Source organism: Hemitrygon akajei, chromosome 8, assembly GCF_048418815.1.
Source record: "Hemitrygon akajei chromosome 8, sHemAka1.3, whole genome shotgun sequence".
NCBI classification, from domain to species: Eukaryota; Metazoa; Chordata; class Chondrichthyes; order Myliobatiformes; family Dasyatidae; genus Hemitrygon; species Hemitrygon akajei.
The window spans coordinates 7,128,281-7,150,398 of NC_133131.1; the positions used below are offsets into that span (position 1 = coordinate 7,128,281).

Genomic DNA, 22,118 nt, shown 5'->3' on the forward strand with positions numbered 1-22,118 from the left:
TTACCATTGATCACAAGTACTCACCTAGATCATGTCTGCATACTTCAGCGTAAAGTTTCAGTTTGGAATAAGCTTCACTGTTGGTGTTCATACAATGCTGAGAGATCCAGTCAGTTACCGGCTGTTCTGCAATTTTCAAAGCTGCTTTGGTCCCCACTTTCATGATGCCATCAGGAAGCAACTTTGAGATAGGCCTGTGCTGTCCAAGTCTACAGGACTGAAGTTCAAGCAAAAGAGCATTTGTTGAAATTCTCAACAATATTTTTGCATTGTGGTTTTATTCAAACCATCATTTTGGCAAAAGGAATTTACCTTTTAAATATTTAAATTCATATACATAAATGATTACTTACCTCGTAGACTGCACTGAGATCACGAAAGAAATTCCTTGCTCCATTTAAAAGGGCTTCATTTTCCGGACATACCACCACATACCCAATATCCCTCTGTGATCCATAGGGCTCAAGGAGAAGCTTCTCCCAATATGGCAATGCAAATGGAGATAACACCAGAAAATCGCATTCATAACCTAACATAAACGTTGGGATAGGAAGTGGCTCCGGGGACTCATCAGTACCTGTGTTGATGAAAGAGGCCATCAGTTAAGACCCGATTGCTCAAATTATCAGTCTTTTATACTCTTCTGCTTTACCCCTATCACGTAATAGCTGTTACTTTGTATGGTGTACCTGCATCTTTATAACCACAGGTCTGGTTGACAATATCCTTTTAAGTCTCCACTATCAAATCAGATATAAAATCACAACATGAAAATAGACTTGCTGGTCTATTTAATCTACATCAATGTACACGTAATACTAATGGTATGTGTATACTACTCCAAGCCCATCTTAAACAATATGCAGAATGCTCTACTGCTGGAATGTGAATAACACATTTTTTAAACATAAAAGAATCTTGACCATGTGATGAGTGGGCAATTATTTTGGCTTCTTGCCTATTTACTTTCAAACACAATATGGTCAGTTACTCGGTTGTTTCCAAATAATTAGAGAATTACCGCAACTGCTTATGTAAATGTTATCCTAAAACATCTCATTCTGAAGCACTGAGATCACAACATTGTCAAAACTACTTTAAGGAAAAGGACTGCTCTCTGAGATTACTCTCATGGGATCAGCATAACGTACTTAGTTTCAAGTTTGGCACTCTTGTACAAATCAGGTGGTGCGGGTTCAAATCCCACCAGAGTTTTTAAACTCAATCTATGTTGACACTTCCAAGTAAAAAGGATGCTGAACAAAGCTGTCTCTAAACTTAGGGTTTTCAAAAATCTAATGGCACTGTTAAAGGGAGTGGATGAGCTCACCACAAATTGATTGTTTTTTTATTGTAGATGATTAACTGTTTGCTATTTCATTGTTATTTTGGGGCCCTGATGTGCACCAACAATTACAAAATATAACTCATTTCAATTCGCTGGTTGTAAAGTGCTTTTGAGCACCCTAAGATACACCACAAACACAGATTCTCTTTGTACAAAATCCATTACGAGTATCAACCCATGCCTGATGAAATGTAGGTTAATTATCTCATGCTCAAAATCATCTACATAACACAGAGTTGCACTGTTCGGAAACGCATAGCAATAACAATCCAATACTTTAAACAATTATTTTGATAAACAACTTTCATTTCATACTTTCAGGAGCAAGTTTCTGACTTTAGCCTTCATCAGCATTAGCCAGGTTAGCACAACCAATCCGAGTATGAACAATACTCACAAAGCAGAGAATTAGACTATCCTGTAGGCTGCATGACACCCTCACGTGTTGCACCTTGTCAAAGGCCTTCTGAAAATCCACATCTACTTCATCTCCTTTGTCTACCCTGCTTGTAATTTCCTCAAAAAAACTGCAGTAGGTTAGTCAGGCAGGATTTTCCTTTCAGGTAACCATGCTCCATAATTTCATCCCTAACAATCGATTCCAATAACTTCCCAACCACTGATGTCAGGCCAAAAGGTCTATAGTTTCCTTTCTGCTGTTTAGGAAGCTAAAATAAAGAGAACTTGTTGTGGATTATAAATAAGCCAGAAAAAAACTCAAGGAGAGAATTAGGAGAGCCTGGAGGGGCCATGGAAAATCCTTGCCATGTAGTATTAAAGAGAATCCCAAGGCATTTTATACAAACCATCAAGAGCAAGAGGTTAACAGAGGAACAGGTAGGATCACTGAAGGATGGAGGACAGTTCATGTATTTGAAGTTGGAGAATGTGGGTGAGGTCCTAAATAAGTATTTTGCATCCGTATTTACCGAGGACATGGATCATGAATTGTTCTAACTTGTTAGGGCAATTTAAGAAAGCAGCTAACCCTTATTACTGTCCCACAAAAGCAAATTTAATTAATTTGAAGTTGCCTGCAGCTACATCCTATAAATAAATTTGAAAAGTTTGTGTGAAGGGAGAACGGGGAGATCTCACCAAATGATGTTAGAACATAGATCAAAGATCTATTGATGTCTCTCTCCCCACCCCAATCCCCCTTTCTCTCTCTCTATTATGTGGGTATAAAACAGATAGATCAGAAACTTGCTCCAAGATGATAAAGTAACAACATGGTTGTTAGTACTTAGCAAAAATTCCATTTCACAGCCACTGACCCAAAATTATATCAGACTAGGGTAACAAGGAACAACACTTCAGCACATCTGTTGCAGGAACCTTTGTCATGCACATTTTAGTTCAAGAACTGACAGTCCTAACATTTTCTTGGCTTTTTTTCCCTCAGTATCATCCAACATTTTGCTGACTATCTTGACAAATATCTATCAAGTCTGTGTATGCTAACCTACAACTGGTTATAAATAAAATGGATTTTAAAATACTCATTCTTGCTTTCACATCTCCCAGCCACACTCACCCACACTTATCTGCTCCACCTGTTCACAGAAGTACTTTTCAGGATGTCCATTACATACAATATCCTCAGGTCTACAACCAATCTAGCCCCACTGTCCAACACTCCCTGGCAACCATGAAAAACACGGACCACTTCTTATAGCTCGGGTGTCACACTTCAGAAAGGGTGGACATCAATAATGAAATTCACATTGCCCTCAATAGGTCAGTACAGCCACAGGTCAATTGAGAGAATGTCTCCAGACCTAGAACTAAAACCTAGGACAAACCACATGGACTATTGGGCAGCAGGTAATCTTTGACCTTCTGGACTATATACAGCAGCCATTTCAATGCACTGGAAAGATGGCACCAATGCCTCCTCTATAAAATCCTTGAAATCTGTCAGAAAAAGACAAAGCAATATTGCTCCCAGCCAACATTCCCAGCACTGATCTCTCTCGGTCAGTTCTTCTGGGCATACACATGTCATTAACCTGCCTAACATGTCTCCCAAAACAAGCACTCTATTCCAAACTCTATCACGGGAAGGAGTTTCCAGTTGGAGAGCTCAGAGCCTCTTTCAAATAAATTCAACCTCCCCATTGACCAAAAATCCATGGTCCTTTATGGCTCAAAGAAGGAGTATTGAGAATGGCATTGGGATCCTCAAATTTATGCACCAGGAACTCAGGATTAACAACAGGAGTACACCACTATACGAACCATCAACACACTAGACATACTCTGCCCCACTTGTGGTACAATTTAAGGTTCCACAATATACCTGGGTATACCTGTAACTTTAGAACCACAACACAGAGTGGAAGTCAGTCATCCTGGGTCACAAGTCCCAATGACTGCCCAAAACTACTTCAGCCCCAAAATACTTAAATTCTGATTTTTTGATCATCCTTAATTATTCAAGCATGATGCCACATTTTCACCTGCCAAGGCTCTAAATTTTGGAGATCTTCCCAAGATCATGCTATATCTTTTTTCTCCTCTAAGATACTTTAAAATCAATCTCATTGACCAAAGCATTTGACCATCTCCCTGAATAACACCATGTCCAATTCTGGATGAAAATGCCCCTGTAAATCACTTTAAGATGCTTTGCAAAATTAATAGTTATCCTATTTGCATAGCCTAGTACTGGTAATCATGACTTCATGATGAATTTACAGAGGTTACAGAGATTTATAGAGATTAAACTGGAGATTAAAACTGCTTTTATAACTCTATTAATATATTGGTAAATACACTGCATCCAATGGCAGCAAACTAAAGTAGTAGTTATTTTACCATAAGATCCCCGACCAGCCAGTTTGTGGAACTGTTGCCAAGTGAGTGGTCCTTGGACATGCTGAATGCTCTCCCATGACCTGACTGCTCGTTTCTTCTGAATGGCATCCTGCAGAACAGGTTGAAGAGAGAGAAGCAGGCGCAGAAGATCTTGTGAGCACAGCATGCTGACATCCACAGCTGGAAGAAAAAAGAGAACAATTTTACCTTCAGGAATAGGAACTCAAAATTTCAGGAAAAAATGTAGTTTCCATTTACCTTAAAATATATTGTGCATATTAACAAGCAAACACTAAGCATAGCTTATGCCATTTTAATCAGACATTAAACTGCTTATTTTAATGTGGATAAACATTCCATTTAATTAAACAGATGAATACAGACTCTAAGTGTTCATTCTTAATAGCATTTTCAAGAATCCCGTAACATTCAATATGTGCAATGAACAAAAAAAAACAATCTGGGTTAAAAATAGAAGTATTTCGTCTTATATAATCTTGCATTCACTCAATCAGCTAGAAATGGTCAGGAAATAATTATCAGTTGGCATTGGAGCACCAACAGATTGGCAGAGAATGTGGCACAGGTTGTTACCCACTTCTAAAATATTAAATCATTATTCAAGAGCATAATTCAGTGACTTACAAAACTGAAGTGAAGGTTTTAACAGGGTAACGCTGCTTCTGTATTTTCCATGTAAAAGTGAGCTAGTCAAATCTTACCATTTGACCTGGTTACTTTAGCTAATGCCATTTGAAACAGTTTAGAAGCAAAATAATCAACTGTGTTTGCATACAGAAATATCTACATTTCACAAAAATGATTCCAAAAAATATAAGGGTTAACATACGCAGAGCATTTAAGGGCTCTGGGCCTCTATTCACTAGAGGAGTGAGGGGAGGGATCTTATTGAAGCCCATCAAATACTGAAAGGTTTAGATAGAGTAGACTTGGAGAGGATATTTCTAATGTGGGCGTCTAAGACCAGAGGGCACAGCCTTTGAATAGGAGTCCCTTTAGAACAAAGATGTAGAGGAATTTCTTTAGCCAGAGGGTGGTGAATGAGTGGAATTCATTGCCACAGACAGCTGTGGAAGCCAAGTCATTGGGTATATTTAAAGCAGAGGTTGATAAGTAGTTGATTAGTCAGGGCATCAAAGGTTACAGGGAGAAGGCAGGAGAATGGATTGAGAGTCATGATGGAATGGCGGAGTAGACTTGATGGGTTAAATTGCCTAATTATGCTTCTATGTTTCATGGTTTTATGAAAAGTAGTTTTGAGACATTCAAAGAATATAAAAAGCAATATATTAATCAGGTTTTCTCTCTCTTTCTCATTTGTAATACATGTCACAACGATGCCAAACCAACACAAAAATGGCCCAAAGATAACAAAAGAGTGGATACAAGTTGCTAACAGAAAGGAGATTGGGATGGGCTGGGCTGACAATGTGGAGGCCTTCAATACAAGAGTTGGGGCATTATGTTAGTGATAGAAATTGTTGGTTGGAACACAGTTGAAATATTGTACACGGTTCTGGTTGCCAAGTTACAAGGATGTGATAAAGCTTAAAAAAAAAGGTGCAGGAAACTAATACTAAGCTCTTGCCTAGAGTGGAGAACATACATCATCAAGAAGAGACTGAATGGACTGAATGCATTTTGCTTGGACGAAAGAAGTCGAGGGGTAGCCCTACAGAGGTTTATAAAATCATAAAAGGGAGAGACAGATTAGATAGAATCTTTTCATCAGGATAGAGGAGTCGGAAACTAGTCTGCATGGGTTTAAGATGAGAAGGGAAAGATTTCAAGGCAACCTGAAGGGCATGTTTTGCGCACACGGTAGAAGTACAATTACAAAATTTTAAAGATATTTGGACAGGTACAGGGAAAAGAAATATTTAGACATGCATTTAGGCCAAACAAAGGCAAATGGGTCTAGCTTAAGATAGGCATGGTCAGCATGCGCTGGGCCCAAGAGCCTCTTTCCATGCTGTGTAACTATATGATAATGTTATGATACAACACACATTAACAAAGGCATTTGAAACAAATACATTTGAAAACTATTCCCATTACCAAAGTAGGTGGTTACTTAAAATTATCTCCATCTTATTTTTGTAAAAAAAAAGCAGAATTATGAAAATATTAGAGAAAATAGCAAAACAATAAATATGGCATGACCAGAGCATAATGTTTAAGAAAAAACAAAAATGCTTATTGATTCTACAGCATTACATAAATCTCTAAATATTTTTTTAAAACATAAGCTACATTTTTGAGCATGTTTTGGTATCTCTCAAGTAAATCATTTTCAGAAGCCAATCAATTTCTTCTCTCTATAAACAGTTGAACATTTGTCAATTCTTTTCCATTACAGTGAACCACAGGATCAATTGCCAAATAATTTGTTCATATTATTTCTGTAAATTTTTAAAAACTAGTCAATCTTTTAACTAGATCACTTTTGCAAAGTTACAATTGAAATTTAGCAGCAAATATCCAAACACGATACTATCAGTGAGTATCTGAAGCATTCTGAAAAAGCAGTTGGTGCAAAATTATTCATCATAACCAAAACAAAATTCAACAATCTCTCGGAATGAAGACCTGTGACTAGTGGTAGGCCACAGGGAGCAGTCCTGGGTCCCTATCATCTATATTAATAATTCAAATGATAATGTGATAAACTGGATCAGAAAATTTGCATTAAGGGCACAGTGGACACTGAGGAAGACTAAAACAAACTTACAGCATGATCTGGACCAGCTGGAAGAATGGGCTAAAAAATGGCAGATGGAATTTAATGCAGACAAGTGTAACGTGTTGCACTTTGGGAGAACCAGTCAGTGTAGGTCTTATATGGTGAGCAGTACGGCACTGAGGAGTGTGGTAGAACAGAGGGATCTGGGAATACAGATCCATAATTAAATGAAAATGGTGTCACAGATAGAGTCAATGTTTTTGGCACATTCACCTTCATAAATCAGAGCACTGATTACAGCAGTTGGGTTGTTATATTACAGCTATACAAGATGTTGGTGATGCCAAATTTGGAATATTGTATGCAGTTCTGCCACTTATCTACAGGAAAGTCATTAATAAGCTAGAAAGAGTTCAGAGAAAATTTACAAGGATGTTACCAGGACTTTGGGTGGTGGAGTGGAGCTACGGCTCTACCAAAGGAGGTGTAAGGCACTCCTTCCCTCCATTAGCCCGCAGGTCACCCTTGGGTAATGTGTAGCACCTGCTTAGCCCCACAACGATCAGGGTCACATAAAGGCATGAGAGCAGCTGGTGGATAATCATATGAGCAGCTGGTGTATATCACAAGTCCTGATTATGCGGCCATTGATCGCCGAGTAGACAATTTCTGAAGAGTACTGATTATGGCTAACCATTTCTGTAGAAAAAATTGCTAAGAACAATCAAGGTCATGGAAAGACCATGATCATCCACACCATACGACATGGCACATTACAAGCGAACTAGAACTTGAGCACCTGGGTTATTGGGAAAGGTTGAATAGGGGCAACACAGTAGCACAGAGATTAACGTAACATTATTACAGCACCAGTGAACTGGGTTCATTTCTCGCTGCTTGTACGTTTTCCCATGACTGGTTGGGTTTCCTCCTTGTGCTCCAGTTTCCACCCACATTTCAAAGACACACAGGTTAGTATGTTAATTGGGCGACATGGGCTTGTTGGGTTGGAGGGACCTGTTATGTTGTTTCGCTAAAATATAAAGGTGAGGACTTCATTCCCTGGTGCGCAGGAGAATAAGTGGAGATCTTATTGAGGTATACAAAATTATGAAGGGTATAAATAAGAGTAATATAAGCAGGCTTTTTCTCCCAAAGTTGAGTAATGCCACAACTAGAGGTTTAGAGTGAAAGGTGAAATATTTATAAAGGGAACCTGAGGAACAACAACATCACTTGGGGTGGTGCAAGTGTGGAATGAGTTGCCATTAGAGGTGGTAGATTACAACATTTAAGAAAAATCTGGATAGGTACATGGATGAGAGAGGTATAGTCCCAGTGCATGGTAGATAAATAGTATGGACTAGATGGGCTAAAGGGCCTGTTTCTGTGCTGTATGATTCTATTATCATTAATTAGAAAAAATACAATCCATTCTAAAAAAAACTGATGAACTCTGCTGCTACCCATCAAATTAAGAACAACTCACCATTTCTTCTTGACCATAAATGCAAACAAGAGCTTTTCATGAGTGTTTCATCAAGCTTTCCTCCTGACATATTTTCCATGAATTGATATCCCTGCTCCAAAGCTGTATAACATTCCCTGTGATAATCTTTATCCTCCACACGTACTGGTGATCCCACTGTCCGCAATTTTGCCACTACTGAAGGATCCACCGATCTCAGCGGGGAGAAGGGATTAGTGCACTGGTCCTGAAGTAACAATATTAACTCATCAGGCACTTTCAGAGGCTCCTTGGGGCTTCCTTCCCCTTGTTCAAGAGAAACACTCCTGAGGTCCTCTAATCGTTTCTCAACCTCACTGCTGCAATCCGTGTTTCGCCCAATGATATCCACTTCATCTTCCAAAAAGAGCCCAGAGTTGTTTCCAAACCTTCGGTTCATGACAGCACTAAATCCGCACGTACAGGAGATCTGAGATTCTTTGGTTGGGTCTGGGATGTACAAGCCAACATCGGCTCCTTTGATGTTCATGTTGCAGACACAGATGCAGCAACTGTCGAAGCTACAGTCTTTAAAGAGATTCATAATGGAATCAGATAAAATCAAGTTTACATAAAGGCTGTGTGCCTCCGGGATGGATTGCACTGTTGCAGGTTCTACTGAGTTCAGCGGGCGACACGTTGAAGGCGTAGAGGCAGGCGAATACAAATCAGAGTTTTCATATTTCACTGAGCCTTGGACACTGGCTGGGCCCCCGCAACCACGAGGAGTGCGTGGCGTCCTTGGTGTTCTGGGAGTAGGGGCAGAGATGCGTGGAGTGGCAGGTGATGGAAGAACACCAGCACCACTATTACTGGGAGGAGCACTATTCGTCACTCCAAATGGGGTATGCATTTGTGGTGTGCAAGTCTGAATGTAATCCTGATCCATACCACTACCAACACTGGGAATGTTTCTACAAAACAGAGCAGATTATTAGTTAAACCCAAATCAAAAATGTATTCAAGTTTTGAAATATACACACAAGTTGAATGTAAAGAACAGGATAGACAAAATGCTTTTGTTTTCTCAGTCTGTAAACACAGAATTTTCACCGCAAGTCACTCATCCAATCAGGAAAATACTACAGCAGATGGACTGATTATAAATTATACCATTTCCTTTAAAATATAGTTTCATGAACAAACTATGGCACTGTTTTCTTTAGCTAAATCTACACTGATTATTGCCTGTACTCCAATCATAAACCAAGAGGCCCTACTAACAGCTGAGTGATACACAGCATTTAGGTTTACACAACATGGTTAACAAGTTCAACCCATTCTGCTAGTTACAGATCCAAATTCTCAGTGGGATTAACTTCTTTTTGTGGCTACGACAAGGCTAAGCATTGTGCATTCCAATGCCACTGTTCCACGATTCCATGACAGTAGATACTAAGTGCAGAGATTTTCAACAAGAGAATGAAAGCAAAAACCTAGAGGGGTTAAAAACAGTTTCAACTATGCAAGATTAATTCAGCTATATTGTTCATCTAAAGACACCACAAAGTGGACAGTAAACAACTCCAAGCCTCTTATAAGCACCAGATACATGAAGAATCAGTAGAACAGAAGTAACAGGACTTCTTGCACTTTAATCAGATTAAAAAGTGAGTATATTTTTAATCCCAATTACAGGAAAGAAATAAAGAATTGATTTATTAACCTTAAAATCAAGAGAGTTGACAAAGTGCAAGGCAAAATACTGTACATTTCCAGAACAGGGAATAAATTACTGGTGCACTGCACCTTTGCACTCAAATAATAATGATAACAGATGCCTGGAGAGAAGCCAATTAGACAACAATGTAACAACTTGCTAACACTAAAATGACTCCTACTTTCAGCATTACTCTCTACCCTCTTCATCAAATAATTATCAACTAAAACCCTACAATCATTTCTATTTCCAATGTTTAAGCATTTCACGTTCTTAACCCTCTTAGAGGAACTGTAACTTATGACTTCCCTATCAGTGACACAGAAGTCACTGGAAGTAGTTCTATTTAAAACCTATCATTAATTCTCTTCTGATCCATTGAAAGTAACGATTTCCTGCTTGAATACAGTTTTGCAATTGTCTGAACCTGATTAACCAACAGTGCAACATAAACTTACATGTCCCGGATATACGGCATGGGAGGAACAGGAGGGAGCAGGTCTAGCTTGCCAACTGTCCATGATGGACGATAGATACACTCCTCTAGCAGTTTGACGGGCGGCATACACTGGCTTGGTAAAATTTTCAATGGTGCAAACATAGTACAACCCACATAGCCTTGGCACTTCTCAGGGAAATAGACATAAGAAAAGTCCTAAGGAAGAAAAATAGGAAAGAGAACTTTAATCCAGGTTTTGGATTAAACACTAGTAACAATGCCAGATCGAATGCAGAAAATATTGTTTCATCTCCACCCAAGGAGATTCCTGGGATGACTTCCTACAATAATGCCAATTAATATCTGGTTGCCATGGTATTGAGGTGTTTTTGAACATAGAAGTGGATACCATTACAGTCTATATAATCAGTTTAATCCATTAAATTGATTTTAAAAATCTCTTTAATATTCTTTTCAAAATACTTTTAAAGAAACTATTTTTAACTTTGTTACCTTGATCTCTGAAGGCTTTGGGCTACCCATGCCCTCCTCTACTTCAACCTTGAAATGATTCAAACTTGTAGTAAAATGATGGCCATCTAGAGTCATTCCTGGAGTGTTATCTAAACCTCCAAACTCTTTGCAGTTAATATTCATTGGAGAGTAGCCTGGACCATGTTGCTCCAAGGATGGAGGTGTGGGAAACATTTGCTGGAGATCTGCAGAGCCTATGAAAACAAATCAAGAACAGAACAAACATTGAGGAAAAAGAATCCAAGCTCATTAGATTATACTACAATATTCTACAGATGATAACAGAACCAAAATACAGCATTGCTCAGTTTAATCGACCTCCGAAATTTTTGAGTAAGCCATTTACCAAACTACACAGCCCACCTGCTCTACAATTAAGTGCATTTCAAAATTCTGTCATCAGGTATTGGAAGAACATATAAGCTTGAAGTTCAAGATACAATAACAACTGACCAATAATTCAACATTTTAATAAGCATAAACCAGCAGACTAAAGAGATGCACAAACACTTTTCCTTGATCAGCACAAAGAGACACCAACTCTTACATTGGCACTAAATATATATTTCATTATTTAAATCACAGTAAGTCTCAATACAACAGAAAAACAAAGACAACCATTTTTCTTTTTAAAAAGGAAACAAAGAATCAAGAAGATAAACAACAGATAATGGATATTCCCTGGATTACAAATTCAAAATAGGAACTTTTGCTTACTTATACAGGGGAAAGCATCAAAAGGCCCTGCTTTTGAATCCCTGTTGCTCATTTTTTCATCCAATCCAACATGTGCAGTTCGAGAAATAGCCTGCTAAAAACATTTAGATGAATGGTCACTTCAGAAAAATGGTGCATACTAAACCACTCCTTTAGATGGCTATACAAATTAGCATTTTGTTTTTCCATAGTTCATGATCCATAATTAACAATTCAAGTCTGACTCACTTGTGTGAAGTAAACCATGCAATTTCCATTTTTTTAAAAAAAGTATTTCTTCTACATTTTAAAAGTAAATATACTTGTTTAACCATTGAACACTACAGCACAGTACAGGCCCTTCAGCCCTCCATGTTGTGCTGACCCACATAATCCTTTTTTTAAAAAAAAAGTACTAAACCCACACTGAAGGAAATAAAATTAATATTTCCTGCACCACAAATCCAGAAAGTTTTAGAAGCAAGTTGGCAAACAGGATCAAATGTCCAAAAACAAAAATCTGCAAATTTTACGTATTCCAAATCTGTACACATATTAGCAGGTCATTTTATCTTCCTTCAGTAACGAGTAAGGAAAAGCATCAGGAAGTATAAACTGAGCAAACTATCTCACCACAAGTTCATCCTCGTCATCAAACAGATTGTCAAGGTCTTTGTATGAAACAACTAAATCAACCTCATTCATGAGACTGGTGGATGCAGTCCGATTGTGCGAGGGTGACTTTTGTCCATCTACAACAATTAGAGAAAACCTATTAAAATTCTACAAGTTAGAGGATTTTTTAAATATGATATATGACTACTGCTAGCAATGCCGTACCTAATTTCCAAATGACATGCTGCACTCTTGACCTGCTTTGGTCAGTATAATAAAATTTACTGTTAGATAGGATGTTATGGTACAGAGGAATGGCCATAACACTCCAACCATAAAGAATTGGATTAAGTTTTGGTTTAACACTCAATTTTATACCCCATGGAGACTCTTGAGGAAATACATTGGACGCCAAGCAAAACTGACATCCACAACTACCCACCACCCCCATGAGACTGTTAGCCTTAGCTATGTTAATGTAAAGAAGCAATCAACTAGCACTTAAAAGGTTTGTTCTCAAAAATCTGTAAGTATTATGTGCTTATCTAATTATCAACAGTTTTGTTGTAAAAAGTCTTTGTAAAGATCCAAACAGACATGCAAAAATGTGAAAAAATATGCAAAAGAAATCAAAAATTAATATAATTCAGAAACAAAAGTCAGAAGTTAGAAAACAACATTAATTAAACTAGTTGATCCTATCCAATCACAAACCAGAGAAAATCTGTAGATGCTGGAAATCCAAGCAAACGGAACTCAGCAAGCCAGGGAGCATCTATGGCAAAAAGTACAGTCGACATTTTGGGTCAAAACGTGGATTGTACTTTTTTCCCCCATAGATGCTGCCTGGCCTACTGAGTTCCTCCAGCATTTTGGGCGTATTGATCCTATCAAAGTTCAATTGAAAATGTAATCCCATCCATCAGTTCAAAATAAAAGGGAGAAAGAAAACAAAAATGAGAAAATCATTTTCTAAACCTGGAAATCCCTTTAAAACTAATCTCCTCCTCTGCAGCAGCTTTTTTGATTTGACTGACGCCTGCTAACGATAAAACATATACAAAGCTAACACACACAAAAATGGCCTTCTCAGTATCTGATTACTTTGTCGCAATAGAATAACTCAACCCAACTAATGATTTTTGATTCTCTGAAAATACAAATTTGAAAACAAAGATATTGATCAAACACAATAATCAGAGGACACCAATGAAATGACAATTTAGAAGCAGCAGTAATAAATAAATAAATAGAGCATCCACAAAATAAATTCCGTTCAAGATTTTGTAGCCCAAACATTTAACATTCCCATGGTTGTTGTTCATTTTTAACATGCTAATAATAGGAATCTAACACAAAACTTACATCCCACATATCTATATTCAATTGATCTGAGAATTTTGAAAGTGAGAAGACAAAGTTACAGAAAAGAAAAGTGAACCATACCAGGCTTTGTTCCAGAATTGAATAGTGACATGGCATCCTCTCCTTCTACTGGTAATGTTGAGTGAGATGTGCCAGCACTTTCACTATCGCCCTGTAATACAGAAATTACAATTTACACCTGCATCAATGTACAACTGGTATTGTGTTGTGGAATTTTGTGACCAGATATTTATTAGTCCAAAACTTGAGCATTTTCCTTTAATTTACATCTAAGTAACTGTTTTCAACCATCAATGTTATTTATTGACATATCATTGGTCATACCAAGCACTGGGGGAAAAGACTTTTCACAATAAAGATTTATTGGAATTATATAAAAAATGAGCTATTTGAGAAAACCTTACGCTGTCCAAAAGTGAGGAGGATGCAGATTCATAGAAATACTGAGATTTATTTCTAGGTATCTGCGTCCAGCTCACTTCAGAATATTTATAAACAAAATAATTTTCAGATATTAAGCAGGAAAAGCACAGAGAAATTGGACCAACATATACCAGAAGCTTATACAGTATGCGTGGTTTTTAAACCACAATTAACTCTCATTTACAAGCTACAGCACTATTTGCAATATTGCAATTTTATAAATTTTACATATTTGTCCCACATACTTCAACGATTCTGTCAATTTCATTTCTGTTCTAATACACAGAATTTGCTACTGTAGCATAAAGAATTATGTTCAATAAATTATGGTTTAATTCTTCTTCAAACATTACATGAAGATGCATGCCATAGCTTTTGCAAATCTTCAAGTTAATTTCATTCTTTATCTTCTTTAAAGCCATCCAGGTTCAATTTCACATTAAATTCTACTCACCTGTCACTGTCTTCGTGGAACTGTATTGACTCCAAGTTCCAGGCAACACCAAGTCAGAATTTATTCTTTTGCTTGAAGCCCTTCTTGGCTTCACTACTTCCTATTTCTGTAAACTCCTCAGCACCTACTATTCCAATGTTCATTTTTAGCTCATTTCCTGTGTATCTCCCTTCCCCTGCACCATTCATTTGGTGTACATGCCTTCATGAGGCTATGTTGCAAGCTCTGGATGGAATTCTGTCACTCTAAAACTTTCTGGTTATTCACCCAGCTTTGAAAATGGAATAAAAATATTTCTTTTGATATTTTAAACACTGCAGCCTCAAAAATTTCATGTGTAAATGAAATTTTAGTGACATCAATAAACTAAGCTATTCTGGAAATGCAACATCAATGGAAAAATTCATCTATCATGGCTCACCTTCTGTGCATGTTTCCTTCCAGGATCCCTTTCAGTGGCTTGTTTGTCTTTCTTATCAGGAAAGCTGAACTCCTCATCTCCATCATCAAATGCATATGGATCAACTTCTGACTTAGAATCAGCCTCCAGACGACTACTTTTGTAACATTGGTTTATTCTCTGGATATATGTCTGAATCCGCTCTTCAGAAATCTTTAATGGCTTATTTGAACGTGCCACCAACCTAAAAGTTTTAAAAGTTCAAAAAAAAATAATTAACCAGCATTCAAGAGTCAAGTACACTTATCAAAGAATGTATAAATTAAGCAACCTTGATATCTGCTTGCTCACAGGTAGCCACAAAGCAAGAAACACGAAAGAACCCAATTTTAAAAAAAATACAAGTCATGTAAACAACTGTAGTGAAACAACAGCATTCAGAACCAAAAACAAGCCCTCAGATCCAAATCCCGGAGCAGCCCACTCTTGTTCCCAACTGACACCCTGTCTTTTCAGTCTATCTGGGCCAGTATTTAAATTGGTCAAACAATGGACAGTGAAAGGCTCCGGCACCCTGGAGAGAAGAGTGAACATCGCGGAGAGCAAGCAAAATCAGCTCTTCTCCTTATGGCACCCAGAGTGATCCAACCACACTCCCAGGCCAGCTGTACTAGAATCAGAACTCCATCTGCATTGCTTCATCTCCTGAACTCGCCTCACCATCACTCACCCCTTCACTGTTTGTAGTGATAATTTAACAGATTTACCGCAGAAAAGGCATTTTTAGAGATTTTAGTAATTAGTAGTCAGATTTCTTAGCTTTTGTGACTACCAGAAAGCTGTTTCACACATTCTGTAGTGCTATCAACGGCTGAGCACTCAAAATTTTTCTGAACCAAAAAGTACTAAACTGCAGTATTCAACCTACATTTTCTCCCAATCCTTTTCAACCACTAACTACAATAACAGACCTCTGAAGGCACAGTCTGAAAATTAATTGTAAATGCTGAGAAGTGTGATTTAAAAGGAATGTCGCTAATATTGTTGCTTTAAACAATCCAGGATACTGTTCCAACCTTTTACCCTCTTTTTCAGAGGCACTCACCACTGAAGTAACTATGCCAGGAAAGGATGACTATTTACTCTCTGTCCCTTCATATTTATAGTACAAGTTAATAATTTACATTTAAAATTAGGAGGGCATGATAAATCAGTTTGCAATTGATATAAAATTGGTTCAATGCTTAACAAGAAGGAAACCTTTAGACTGCACCAAGATTTCAATGGACTGGATGGTTGTGCAAAAAGAGACAAATAGAATCCAATTCAGAAAAGTGTAAAATTTTATGAAGTACTTGCAAGTATTATATAATTTCAAAAGATGCTCAAGTACCTCTGCAAAGAAACACTGGTGTGGATTAGGATTTCTTAATTAATAAGTAAACCACAATGTCAGGTAAAAACCTATAGATTTTATTTTATCACCTTCCCTCTCCCTACCAATATTATACCAATGTGAAATAGACCAAAAAGCTTGAAATAGCAAGTAAAATGCAATATCATGCCTAATTAGCAGCTCCCAAGTTGAAATTTTAAATCTCAGGAACCAACATTACCCACAGGGCAACATTTATTGAGCTCTCCTGGTGTCAAAATAATGGCAGTTTTATTTTGATGATACATCTACAAGGGTATTACGCAACCAATTCCAGTATATTGTCTCAGCACTGAAGGAACACTAATATATTGTATCACTTCATCAGAAGCATGGCACAATCTTGGTGAACTCTCTAGCACAGGGGTTTCCAACCTGGGGTGCCCGCACCCCCAGGGGGTGCGACAAAGAGTGGCTTGTGTCCTTGAGTGATGAGTCACAAGTCATCACTCAGCCAGCTGCCTGTGTGCCTTGAGAAGTGGTAGTAATGTTTGTCCCAAGCACACTCCAGTCTCCCGCTGCCTGAGTCAAGAGAGACTTAAACTCACTCCAGTCTCCCACTGCCCGAGTCAGCATTAAGGATTCTCATCAGTGTTACCTGGGAGTTACACCTCAGAGTTGAGGAGTCTCATCAATGTTAACTAGAAGGTTACATCTCAAGAGTTAAGAATCATCTCATAATGCCAAAATCTTTATACGTCCCGAATCAACCACTGAGTAACGACTTCGCGTTAAAACTAAACCCTCAGTAGGAAAATTATTCAATTATAATATTTTAAAAAGCCACATTTTGATAAAAAGCAGCTGAAGTCATTCATTCGTATTTGTCTCAATGCATTAAAGAAATTTTTGAATTTCAAAGGTTTTTCTTCTCTTAAAAGGTTTTTTTCTTGAATCGTTGATAATTTTGAATTGTGTTAGTTAAGGAGGTATCATGGTTAGTACCGAGGACTTTGAATCGTGTGATGGGAGTTCATATCTCCGGTAATCATTGGAAATAGGTGTGTAAATTCAGTAGAGCGAAGCCTACTAAGTCGCGTCGCGTCCCCGTAGCATTTCCACCTGACAATTTATCTTGGCGTAACCACAAATATTGTCGTAATATAATATTCGAAAGCATATTTCTCGCGATACTTTGCTATAAGCGTGTCTGGTTGAGTAAAGCGGTCATCCCTGACTTAGTCAGATAGTTTTTCCTCATATTAGCTCATATTTTTCTCTTTACCCTTAACCCTTCATTAACCCTTCATCATGTCAAAAAGGAAATGGAATGATGACTATGTGTACTTTGGTTTCACTTACACAACAGTAAATAATGGCTTGCAAAAACCCCAGTGCATTCTTTGTAGCGTTATGTTTTCCAACTCAAATCTGAAGCCATCCAAATTTCAAGTGCACTTCAAGAACGAGCATGGCGGAGCTGATGTTGAAGGACATGATGTTGGGTTATTGAAAATCAAAAGAGCTCGTTTTGATTCACACGGAACTCTTCCAAAATTAGGTTTCATTTCTGTTGAAAAACCACTACTTCTTGTTTCATACCAAGTGGCATATAAAGTGGCCAAATCCAAGAAGCCCCATGCAATTGCGGAAGATCTCATCAAGCCATGTGCACTGGAAATGGCAACAATTATCCTGGGCAAAGAAGCAAGAAAAAAATTTGAATAGGTGCCCCTATCAAATAATGTCATTCACAACCAAATCAGTGATTTGAGTGAAGATATTTTGGACCAAGTCATCTCAGATGTCAGAGCTAGTCCTCTTAAAATCTCTATTCAGTTGGATGAGTCAACTGATGACTCCAGTTGTAGTCAACTCATCACATTAGTGAGGTATGTCAATGATGGTACTGTGAAGGAAGATTTCCTGTTTTGTAAAGATCTAAAAACAAACACAACTGCAAAGGATGTGATGCAGCTGATGAAAGACTTCTTTGCCAAACATGATTTAGATATCAAAGTCATTGGTTCTGTGTGCACTGACGGGGCACCTGCAATGCTTGGAAATAAAGCTGGCTTTTCTGCATTGATGAAAAGAGATTCCAGACTTGCAAGTTACCCATTGTTTTCTTCATTGACACACTTTGGCATCAAAAACATTGCCTCCAAATTTGAAGAAAGTCCTTGATACTTGTGTGAAGATCATCAACTGGATCAGGGGGCTCTGGCTTGCATGCTTCCAATCATACTTGGAACAGATTCCCGCGCACACCAAGCCCTACACAGACTCCTCACGACACTCCTATACTGGGCGTCTCGCACACGCATATACCAGGCACCTCACACATGCATGAGGGATCACTGACGCCTACCGGGCTGACACCTCCAGTTAGGCCGGAACCAGCACAACCACCGTCTCTGGTGCAATCACCACCGGCACCTGATAGACTTAACCTGTAAATATACTTGTAAGAAACTTTGCCCCATGGGGACTCTCTTTTAAAACAAAGGGGGGGGGGTGAATGTGGTGAACTACATATACCTGTCTGGACACACACCCCCGCTGACTGCTCCTGTGGCTCCTCCCACTGACCGTGCCTCCTCCCACGGACCCCGGTATAAAGGCGATTGGAGCCTGAGCCCTAGCCTCAGTCTCCAGGATGTAGTGTAGTGGTCAATTGCTACTTGTTCTTTCTTCCAGCCAATAAAAGCCTATATCTCGCCTCACGTCTCCGAGAGTTATTGATGGTGCATCACTGGGAAGTGAGCATTCAGTTTTGCTTTTCCACACAGAAGTCCATTGGTTGTCACGAGGACAAGCTTTAACCTGCTTCTTTGAACTGCGGGAAGAAATCAAAGTTTTTCTGGAGGAACGTGAATGTGATCTGGTTGGGGCAATGGAATCACAGGAAATCGCCCAAATGCTGGCTTACTTAGCTGACATTTTCACTCGTATGAATGACCCGAGTGTTTCTCTTCAAGGAAAAGGGATAAACATATTGAAGGCTTGTGAAAAGTTGAATGCCTTCAAAGAAAAGTTACGCCTTTGGCGTCGAAGGATAGAAAGAGACAGTCTCTCAAATTTTCCTTCACTAGAGGAGATGGTTAATGATGCTGAATCCATAACTCCTACTGTGCGTGAAGAAATCATGGCTCATTTGGAAATGCTGTCAGAATTGTTTGATGGATATTTTGCTGCTGGAGACCTGAAGATTTCAGAAGAATGGATCATGAATCCATATTCCTACAATTTGAAGAAAATGTCAGATGACGAAGAACTGAAGGAAGATCTTATTGATTTGCAGACAAATCGAGCTCTTGAAATGCAATTTGAAAGCAAGACTTTGGAGGAGTTTTGGTGTGCAGCACTAGATATGTTCCCAAGGCTTAGTGGAAAAGCACTCTGTGTCCTCATTCCATTTGCAACAACATACTTGTGTGAATCTGGATTCAGTTCTCTTTTGTCAATCAAGACAAAATCTAGGAATCACCTGAATCCACAGGCAGACCTGCGGATCGCAGTCAGCAAGAAAGTTCCATGTTTTGACAAAATCATGAATGAGAAGCAGGAGCAAAGAAGTCATTGAATTTTATGTTCACAATTGGGATTGATTTTACTGTTTACAATTTTTTCTGAATAAATTAGAATCTAATTGCTCAATTTATATTTGAATTTTATGCACCGAGTTAAAAGCTTGTTTTTTTTAACTTCAATTTGTTCACCTGCAGTATTGTATGTGGTTCAATTTGTGGTTCAAAAATTAGAAATTAGGCTTCTTCATCTTCAAATGTGATATTACTTTTGTAGGGGGTGCGAACATTAATCAAACATTTCCTAGGGATGTGGGGCATAGAAAAGGTTGGGAACCACAGCTCTAGCACTTCCTATGAAAGCCCAAAATAAGTTTATTATGTTACCATATACTACCTTGAGACTCATTTTCTTGCAGGCATTTAGAGGAAATAAAATAGAAGTTATGAAAATCTATACATAGACTACAACTAACAACCAATGTGTAGATGAAGACAAACAGTGTAAATACAAACATAATACTGAGACTAGGAGCTGTAAAGTATCATTGAAAGTAGAATCAGGACACCATTATTCACTAGCAGTAAAGTGGATGATTAAAGCTTGAAAACAAAAGATGTTCATGTCATATCTGTGTTACTGTTGCTAATCTAAAGTAGGATAAGTGCTGAGCATTCCATTGTATAAATGACACAAAGATGGCAAAAAGAGGTTTTCTAGTTACATATAAATCATCTGCCGCAATGTCCCCAACCCCTGGCCCGTTTTTCACTTTTGAAGTCAACGGCTAGGGTGGCTGATCCACATAAGTTTTGGGTTCATGGCAATTTCAAAAAAACTACATACGAAGTCAGGAATCCAAAGGTTGAGTATGGTGGATCTAATGTTCTGAGCTGCATATATTACAATACAAGGAGCATTGTAGGAAAGGTGGATGAGCTTAGTGCATGGATCAGCACCTGGAATTATGACACTGTAGCCATTAATTAGACTCAGTTGCAGGAGCAGCATGACTGGTAGCTCAATGCTCCTGGCTTCCATTGCAACAGGAGGGATGGCATTACTAGTCAGGGAAAACATCAAGGCAGTGCTCAGTCATGACGGACTAGAGAGCTCATTTAGTGAGGGCTTATGGATAGAAATGGGGAATAAGAAAGGTATGTCCACATTAATGGATATTACAGACCAGCCAACAGTCCGCAGGATTCAGAGCAGCAAATTTGTAGAGAAATCACAGACTCTTGTAAGTAACATAAGGCTATGATGTTAGGCTATTTTAACTTTCCACACACCGACTGGGATTCACAAATTGTAAAAGGAATGGATGGGAAAGAATTTGTCAAATGTGTTCAGGAAAGTTTCCTCAATCAGTACATCAAAATCCCAACTAGAGAGAATGTGATACTACACCTCCTATTAGGGAATCAAACAGGGCAGGTGACAGAAGTTTATGTAGGGGAACAGTTTGCATCAAGTGAAAATAATGTCATTAGTTTTAAGGTAATTATGAAAAAGGATATAGATTTGGTCCTTTGTTTAAGGTTCTAAATCGGAGAAAGGCTGACTGTGATGGTATCAGAAAGGATTTGGCAAGTGTGGATTGCATAGGTTGTTTTCTGGCAAAGGTGTACTAAGTGGGAGGCGATCAAAAGTGAACGTTTGAGAGCACAGAGTTTGTATGTTCCTGTCAGAATGAAAGGCAAGGGAACCCTTGTTTCTAAGAGATACTGGGCTCTTGGTTAAGAAAACGAAGGAGGTGCATAGCAGGTACAGACAGGTAGAAACAAATGAGGTACCCGAGTATAAGAAAAGCAAGAAAACACTTATGGAGGAAATCAGGAGGGCTAAAGGAAGGCATAAGGTTGCTCTAGCACACAAGGTGAAGGAGAATCTTATGGGCTTCTACAGATATATTACGAGCAAAGGGATGGCAAGGGACAAATTGGTCCTCTGGAAGATCAGACTGGTAATCTATGCATGGAGCTGAAAGAGATAGGGGATATCTAAATTTTATATGTATTTATTCCAGAGACGGACGCAGAGTCTACAGAAGTGAGGCAACAAAGCAGTATGGTCATGGACCTTATACAGATTACAGAGGAGAAGGTGTTTGCTGTCCTGAGGCAAATTAGGGTGAACAGATCCCCAGGGCATGGTTAGTTGTTCTCTTGGACCCAATGGGAGGCTAGTCCAGAAACTGCAGGGGCTCTGGCAGAGATATTTAAA

General features: G+C 38.5%; 1 protein-coding gene across 2 annotated transcripts in view; it reads right to left on the reverse strand.

The window, feature by feature from the left end:
• Positions 1–22,118, reverse strand: part of med13a (mediator complex subunit 13a) — a 187,311-nt gene that overhangs the window by 42,322 nt on the left and 122,871 nt on the right. Inside the window, exons 11-20 of one of the 2 annotated variants that reach the window (XM_073053133.1) lie at positions 15,008–15,230; positions 13,770–13,860; positions 12,342–12,460; positions 11,730–11,823; positions 10,992–11,206; positions 10,498–10,694; positions 8,362–9,293; positions 4,169–4,348; positions 354–577; positions 25–217 (exon numbers count right to left, since the gene is read on the reverse strand). In XM_073053133.1, coding sequence (XP_072909234.1) covers positions 25–217; positions 354–577; positions 4,169–4,348; positions 8,362–9,293; positions 10,498–10,694; positions 10,992–11,206; positions 11,730–11,823; positions 12,342–12,460; positions 13,770–13,860; positions 15,008–15,230 — 2,468 coding nt within the window. The remainder of the gene's footprint in view (positions 1–24; positions 218–353; positions 578–4,168; positions 4,349–8,361; positions 9,294–10,497; positions 10,695–10,991; positions 11,207–11,729; positions 11,824–12,341; positions 12,461–13,769; positions 13,861–15,007; positions 15,231–22,118) is intronic. The other variant, XM_073053134.1, reaches the window with a different exon arrangement.